Raw genomic sequence first — 8863 nt, 5'->3', positions numbered from 1 at the left:
TAACTGGCTAATTGGTCACTCATGACTCCAATTAAAGGGCTTTTCTTCTCATATCTGGCATGGCTGCAAATGCTATCCTCAGATAACCCAACCCAAATAATATGGGTTACAGTTGGTGCAAGTTTTACCAAAAAAATACTTAAATTAAACAAATTAACATATGTGTTTGGTAGTATTTCACCAAATTAAAAAATCACATATTTGGCTCTTTACCCTGAAAGGAATCTATGGACAGACCTCAATCTACACTTTGGTTCTGTTTATCTGGGCTCTGTCAGTAACCGCTAATGGTTAGCATTTTTAAACAAAAAAAACAATGGAAGTCAATGGTACCTAAATTAGCATGTTCAAAATGTCATGCCCAAATCATCCCATATTAAAGAAACAAATATGTGATTTTGTAGTTTGCGTGAACTATCCCTTTAAGTAAAAGTGATGCTATTCCAAGTCTATCTCAGACACTTATAGTAACTGTTTGGTAATGCATTTTTACCTGATGACTTAGGGTCAACAGGTTCACTTCAGGCATGCAAAGTGTTTCTAAAGCTACTGTAAAATATTAATCAGACCCCAAGAACATGCAACGGTGATGGCTGGAACATTTAAACACATCAGGAAAAATTGTTACTACTCAAAATAAATGCAAACATTCCTCATTCTCCCACATTGAAGAAAACAAACACGGTCAAAACATGTCTAATTCTTACTCAATGTGGGATATGTCATAACCATTATTCTTTCGGTGCAAGGATGCAAATGTGAAATCAGTGACTGAATGGGGGCTATAAATGTGTAACTGGGAGCATGGCCAAGCACAGAATGAACTCATTTTCATATGCACTGCAGTCAAACATTAAAATACGCCATGGGCACAAAATCACAGGGACTCAATGATCTGACATCAATCATCAGCAAGACGGACAGGGGGAGAGAATTATCACCAACTGTTAGCTATTACAGCCAGATGATAGCAACATATCAGGGTGACGTGAGTTTTTTTGTTCTTGGTTTGTATGGAACTGCATATGATTTTGTTGAATGCAGGAATGAAACGAAAATGTATGCAGAACAAGAGGGTCTTTGACATCCTGTCAACCTACATGGTATCATGGTCTTTTTGTTCGTATTTTCACACATTCTACTTAAAATTCTTAATATCTTCCCACTAAACAATTCAATCAGAAATGTCTACACCAAGATCCTTAGGTCATACAGATAGCTGGAGGGCTTCACCTCATGGTCACCCTGGATGCACACATTCTTAACTATCAGCAGAGCTAACCATTTCCACCCACTACCAATAAGCCAGCAGTTAAATAAGTAGGTCATGACCTTTGCCAATGAAGGTCTCCAGAGCTGCACTAAAGTACATTTTTCTGTGCATTTCACACTGGATAGAATATGATAGGCATGGTACCCCAAGTGTGATACCATGCAATCTCAATCCTTACCTTCAGCAAAACGATTCACCGTGACCCCCTGTACCTCCTTCTCCTTCACAGTCTTCATCTCAGTGTGAACCTCGTTTCTTTGTCAGCGATGTTCTAAAGCAGAGGTTGCAGAACAGAGACACCATGTGCAGCTCTGAGGGTGAAGCGATGTGTCTCAAGGCTGTGTCTGAGGGAGTTGCAGCATGAGTGGTCACAGGCAGGCATGGCCCACAGGTAGAGGGGGTCTACCAATGAATAACACTTTACTGGCCTCTCAGCCAATCAACAGTGGAGTTGGGCAGTTGTGCTTGAGGTAGACGAAATAAGGAAATAATGGGTGGCGAGGGGTGGGGGGATGGTATGAGGAAACTGTGTCTTTCTCATGCTGGGCACCTTTGATATTGAAATTTGGAGGGCCGTGGAATCAAAGGATCCTTCACTTTCTCGCTGACTATCTCACTGTGGTGCTAAACAGAGGTTCTGGACCCCCGTGGTTGGAGATGGTCTTGTCAATTGTCTCTTGGTGATGTGCATGCAATGCGGCACCTGGACTGTGGAGTGTATGTGATGACGAGTCTGATGTAGTGATCCCAGCAACACAGCAGAGGCATCTGTGGGTAGGACATGCAGACATGCATACATACAATGTACAACCTGTAACCCCTTGCTAAGTGCCTCATCCAGTGTACAGAAGCCGCTGTTTCTTTGACTCGTCTTACCACACGTGCTGTTTCTCTGACAGACAAGAAACAGATCTTAAACAGATATTTTACTGTAATACTAACACCAAAACTATAATACCTCCAGATTCCTTCCAGTGATATCCCCAGGCTCACCCCAAGGACAGCAAATGAAAGTGAATGCCTCAGTGTGAACCCAGGGCACCTCAAACCTCTCCAGAATCTCCCCCCCCCCCCCCCCCCCCCCCTTGGCTCCCTACAGCATCCCCCCACCCCCCACCTCCTCTATGCCCACCCCTACACCCTCAACACTAGTGGAACGTTGTGCCAATGGCCTCTATCAGCTGCTTTGTAGTATTTTTAGGTCTGTCATCTCCCGGCCGTGCGAGCCCTACACATCCCAGCCCTGGGGGGACGCCACGGTATAAAACACACCAGGAGTCCAGGAGGTGAGATCTACCAGAGGAGAGATGGAGAGAACACACAGGGTATAGGACAGACAGACAGACAGATATACAGACAGATATACAGACAGATATACAGACAGATAAACAGACAGATAGATATACTCTTGCTATCCAAGAACCGACACCAGGTAGGAATGATTAATGATTTATCAAGATCTAACAAAAAACAGTCACCTGGAAATAGGGCATGAGTGTGTGGAACATGTATCTCCATGTTGAAAATCTTAGTATAATGCTGTACATAATAAAATACAGTCATAGAAAGATTAAATGTTTTTTTTGTAAGAAAGGATGCTATTATGTTTGTGTGCTCTGGAAAATATTCTGTGAAAAGCAGTATCACTTTGAACTTTTGTTTCTTTCAACAATGTATCACCTTTACTCTGCAGTAATTGCTATATTTCTCTTAATACGCTTGTGCTGGGTCACTGCATGTTCTTTGTTTGTAATATGCTTCTCTGAGACTACATTTATTATATACACAGGAATTACATTTAATCATAACAAAGGCATAGAGAGTTGTATGGTGTGTGGGAGATATATATGTCATACAGATACTATTTTAATAAGCGTTGCCCACAGTATCTAGAAATAACCCTTCAGCCGGCAAAGTTTGTGCTTTTACTTATGAGGGTGAATATTGCTTTTTTTACACTATTGTATGATGTTTATCTTCATTAACAAGACAAAAGTCAAGATCGTCATTCAGTATTTAATACTTTAATTTAATAAGACACTTGACCTGAGCAACACTCACCTCTTTTTCTCCTCATGGATCTTCCTCTTCTCATTCTGCCTCACCTTGTTTAACCTCGAAGCACATCACTGCAGGTTCAATTGATTCCAATCTTGTATCAGTTTCACTGACACTCTCTCTCTCTCTCTCTCTCTCTCTCTCTCTCTCTCTCTCTCTCTCTCTCTATTTCCCTCTCTCCCTCACCAGAGTCTGACACAATAGAACTGGGAAGGATGGGCAATGTTCTTCAGTTGACGTCTGTTCATGTCCCTCACCCAAAGAGACATCGCAACCTCCCCAGTGCTCACTGCACCCTCACTGCCATCGACCGCAGACTCCACACATCACTTTACCAGTACAACAGCAACAACAGCAACAACACCAAGTTGGCGGAGGATCCCTACCCACTGGCCACTCAAGAAACCTCAGGTGATGAGGTCAACTCTGGAGACGGACGTGAGAAGAGGTCACCCAAACCCAAGGACAGAAGAGCAAAAGACACCTCAAAAACAGCATCAGACAATGAAGAGTTGCCTCCAGTCGCCCAGCAAGAGTGGAAGCTTGAGGTTCTGTCACAAAAGAACAACTACAACAACAACAAAATAAAAAGCAGCCACACAACCTTCACCTCCGTAGCGACCGTTACCACGAGCATGGCCCAGTCCAAGAGTTCAGTGTTCCAGAAGTGGGCTGCCATGGAGATGGAGGCAGAGAGGCCCCTGGCCAAACGCCAGCTGTCTGCAGAGAGCTCAGCCTATTCACTCAGGGAGGTGAAGAAGACTACGCTGAGGAAGGAGGAGGCGGGGAGAGCCCTGGTCAAGCCCAAACCCAGCTTCAAACTGCAGGCAGGGCCAATTGAGAGCTCCAGCACTGCCAGGAATGGAAGTGCCTCAAATAGAAAAGTGAAAAAGGAACTCATCCCTAGTGCTGAGGTCTTCAGTAAGGTTGATACCCACACTATCAATGCTGGGAAGGAGGTGAGGAAAAGTTGATTTGAGTTCTAGCATGCACCCAGTGTGTGTGTGTGTGTGTGTGTGTACATGCATTTAAAATGGAAATTTACCATTTGTTGCAGCTGCGCAGTCAAAGGATCTTCTCAGTTCAGACCATCACCCAGACCATCACAAAGGGAGCCCGAAACGAGCTGGAGAAAGTGAGAGCTATCTGGATCTGGCTGTGCCACAACATCGGTCAGTATCCCGAAGCATACACACACACACACACGCACGCACAAGCACACATGCACTCACACACACACACACACACACACACAGCATCTTGGTTTTCTTCCCTAGGACAGTGCAATTAGTGACACTGCAGCACCCTGCCAAGAGCATAACACCAGTGGAGTGCTAATGCATTACAGGGCTTTTCTCTAGAGCCCCGTACAATAAGGCATGGTCTAGTCCTATTAGTCCAGTCCCATACTAGACATACATCAGACACTTTCCATCCACACACAGCTGTCTTTACAATGCTGCGCACTAAGGTCTTCCCCTGTGTATATTCTGAGAGTAGGATTTCTAGTGAGGATCAGCTGTTGGTGGATGGGATGGGATCTTGGAGTTCAACCACAGTGGGTTATCTGGGACAGACATTCATTAAGACAGACATTCATTAATCTAACTCTGGGATCTGTTGGAAATGTAAATGAAAGAACCTCATGCAGCTCATATGATAAGCTCATAGCCTATCATATGATAAGTGCCCTCGTTATCTAAATAAATGGGCAAGCTCTCCCAGTGGTCAAAGCTTGGAATTAAGTCATTATAGTTCAATCTAAGTTCACAATTACTCAGAGACATTATTCATCATGCCATTTTTGGGCATGGAGTCTTTCCAGGGCTTTCGATTGTTGAATGAACCCAAAATCACACGTGATTAGAATATATACAGGATGGTGGAATAATTTAAATTTTAAATTTAAATTTCCTCCACTGAACGCTTGATTGTGGGTGGGGCTCTGTTTGCAGAGTACGACGTGAGTGGATACCTGGGTTTGACGGACAAGCTGTGCTCTCCAGACAGGGTCATTGAGACGGGCAGGGGCGTCTGCTGTGGATACTCCAGTGTCTGCCTGCAGATGTGCCAGTAAGTAGTGTTTAGACTACGGAAAACATCTGGTGGAAGAGATGGTGGAAAAATTCCAAGTCATTGTCAAACACAACCACCTCAGGCACCCAAACCCTTGTCTTTGTCGTGTGTTGTTGCAGGGAGGCAGGCATAGAGTGCAAGGAGGTATCCGGCCACGGCAAAGGCATTGGGTACCGGCAAGGTCAGAGCTACCAAAACACCAAGTCTTGCCACATGTGGAATGCAGTGCGTCTGGGAGGACATTGGCACCTACTGGATGCCTGCTGGGGGGCAGGGAGAGTTGACATGGACAACCAAGCGTTCATCAAGAGGTGAAAAAGAGTTCATAGCAAAGCAAAACATACCAGCCCCCAGTAGTGGTGTACAGTTACACACTATAGTCTAGTCTATAGCATAACCTTTACTATGTTGACAAGGTGCCAACAGACAGTGTCTGATTAACTAGACTATAATTAGCACTGTGGGTATTTGTGGGCAGACTGTTTCCATGTTTCGAACTGTCATGAAAAACTAATGATGATTGCCACTCATTAGAGAGGCTATTTTCAGGGCCAGACCAATTTACACACAAGGACTATATTACAATGCAAAATGTGTCACTAGTGTCAAACGAGACTGTTACTCTTTCCGTAGAATAAAGTATAACAAACTGGCCATAAAACATGTAGCTTTGGAAAAAAATGTCCATTCCAATCTCTTTCAACGACGAATGACACCCTGGGTATTAGACATGTGAGGCATTTTGACTGCTTTTATGCAATCAAACGGTGATTGCTGATAACTAGAATATAACAATAATAATAATAATACATTGTATTTGATTGGCGCCTTTCTGGAAACCCAAGGTCACCTTACAGTAAACTAAAAATACATTAAAAGTGCAATGAAAGTACAATTAAAATCAAGGAGATAAAAAAGACATGCAACATATAATATCCCTCATAATACCCCTCAATCATGTCTTCCACATGATCATACTTGTCCCTGCTAAAAGCCATTCTCCTTGTTGGCCAGGTATGATGATTTCTACTTCCTGACGGACCCTGAGGTTTTCATCAATTCTCACTGTCCGGACGAGCATGAGTGGCAGCTGCTGGACACGCCCATCCTACTGGAGGAGTTTGAGAAGAGGGTTTTGAAGACCTCTGAGTTCTACAGACTCGGCCTGACCCTGCTCCACCCTAAACACTTCCTACTGGTCACAGGTCACCCCCTACATGCCTCCCACCTTATTCCACAATCACAGCTCAACCCCATTTACCCATTTATTAAGTAATGATGTAATTGCTATGTAATAACACATTAATAACACATTAATTAATTAATATTAATAACACACTGTTCCTCCTACAGAAATCACAGTTTTACTACACTAATAGGTGCAACTTAATGTGAAGGATATCTATACCCTATATCTATAACATAGCATTTCTTACATTGTATATGATATATAGTATTGCAATGACTACTGTATGTTTTCACAGACAACGGAGAGGCCTCAGTGTCCATGAAATTCTCCAAGCCTGTGGACTTCACCTATCAGATCTCTCAGCAGAACAGCGGTGACACCAGAGAAGTCAGCAGTTCCTCTGGACTGCTCACTGTGACCCGGGACAGCATGAGGTTACGACTGTTGCCCCCTACAGATGGCACCTACGACGTCATGATCTTCGCCCAGCCCGGCAACACCTCAGGGACGTTCAGCTGGGTCTGCTCCCTACTGGTGGAGTGTCCTGAGCCCAGACCTACCGAGCAACTCCCTGAGAACCCCTTCCTGTCTTGGGGCGTGCAGAGAAATGCAGAGAGCCTGGGGGTGAGGAGGTGCAGCCATGGGGCTGAGGCTGTGGTGCTGGATGAGGGGGCTTTACAGCTGGACCTGCAGACCACCAGGCGTCTCATGATGCTGTGTGAACTGACCCACAAAGACCTTGATCCGTCCATAGCAAAGAGATGTCTGGCAACCCAGATTGAAGCTGACCGGATCACATGCAATGTTCTCTGTCCTTACCTTGGTTACTACCGGTTGTCCGTGTTCGTTCGGGACTATGAGCGCCCCCAGGATGGCTTTCAGAATGCAGGAAACTTCCTCTTGCACTGTACAGGGGGCGCTATCAACCTCAATGAGCTTTTCCCCCCCTCTCTTGGCACTTCCTGCGGGCCTGGTATCCGGACGCAAGATGCCGGCCTCTCCAAGTTCAGCCATTCAGGGGCAATGGTGAGCACACAGCAAGGCAAATGCAACATCACTTTCCAGAACCAGGCAGACCTTGAGCTTCATGCAGTGTTGTTCAAGGAGCATCGTAAGACACCAGGGCACCCTCTCTCCAGACACATCTTCTTCACCTACAATGGAGGCAAAGTCACCATCAGTGTGGCTCTACCAGAGGCCGGAGTCTACAAGCTGGGCCTCTACGCCAAGACCTCCACCAACCAGGACTTTAACCTCCTGTGTGATTTTGTGTTGCGGAGCAGCTCAGAGAGCAGCTGGCCTCCGTTCCCCTGCACCTACGTGGCCTGGCAGAGGGGCTGTGTGCTGTTCGAGCCACGCGGGGGGCTCCTGGAGCCCCTGTCCTGGGTCCGCTTTAGGGTAAGGGTCCCTGGGGCCCAGAGGGTCAGTGTCCTGGGGGAGCAGCTGATGGACCTCCAGCTCAATAAGAGCCGGGTATGGGAGGGGGAGGTGTTCACTGGAGCTAACATGTCCCAGCTCAAGCTGGCTGCCAGCGGGGGAGGAGGATCTACTGACATGTCTATTATCATGTCCTTTGATGTGCTGAGCCAGCAGAATGAAATGTAAAGGGTGTTTAGGAGAGGAGGAGTGCAGCCATAGGGAGAAGGATGCAATTTGAACAAGTATTTTCCCATAACTGTGCCAAGAGGCAACAAACCATTGAAGCACATAAAAATGTAGAGTGATATAAAGGTGCTTGTTATCTTGATGTCATAGTGGAAATGAATGGCAAAAATGTGAAATATGTCTTGAAGATTTTAGCATAGGATCTGTTTTTGAACCGTACAGTGTTATGCACGATATTTCATTATGACTAATTGTGTACCTCTTCAAGGTGCTCTTGTGTATCATTTACATTATATAACATGGAATGTGCTGCTCTATTAAGATAACATTGAATATCATAATAGTTTGTTGCTATCTTGTTCTGTACATTAATAGCAGGTTGAGATGTTGTGTGGTGTGACAAATGTTCTCTAAACTGTGGAGTGATTCATGCGAAAATAACCTTCCATTGAACTGGGGAAATAACAGAATAGGAATACATTTTGTGACTCATAATTCTCAACCTCTTTACTTTCTTTTTGTTATGCTCTTGATTTACTCATTTAATGTTGGTGAATTACTCTGAAAGATTTTATTCTGTGAAATGCTTCAAAATGTCATGTTACTCTATTGCTGCTAAATGGATGCTAGTTTGGCACTTCATATTTTATCAACTTGAATAA

General features: G+C 44.7%; 1 protein-coding gene across 1 annotated transcript; it reads left to right on the top strand.

Moving 5' to 3' along the window:
• Nucleotides 1-3546: 3546 nt before the first annotated feature.
• On the top strand, nt 3547-8201 carry LOC310816635 (kyphoscoliosis peptidase-like; the record flags this gene model as incomplete). The annotated part of the gene is made up of 6 exons (XM_083686888.1): nt 3547-4287; nt 4389-4503; nt 5287-5404; nt 5527-5718; nt 6422-6612; nt 6892-8201. 6 exons carry the CDS (start codon nt 3547-3549, stop codon nt 8199-8201), a joined length of 2667 nt encoding a protein of 888 aa, XP_083543014.1.
• Between the last annotated feature and the right edge of the window lie 662 nt (nt 8202-8863).

Source organism: Argentina silus, assembly GCF_951799395.1.
Source record: "Argentina silus genome assembly, chromosome: 15".
NCBI classification, from domain to species: domain Eukaryota; kingdom Metazoa; phylum Chordata; class Actinopteri; order Argentiniformes; family Argentinidae; genus Argentina; species Argentina silus.
Note: the sequence above shows the minus strand (reverse complement) of the source record. Positions and strands in the feature narration are given on the sequence as shown.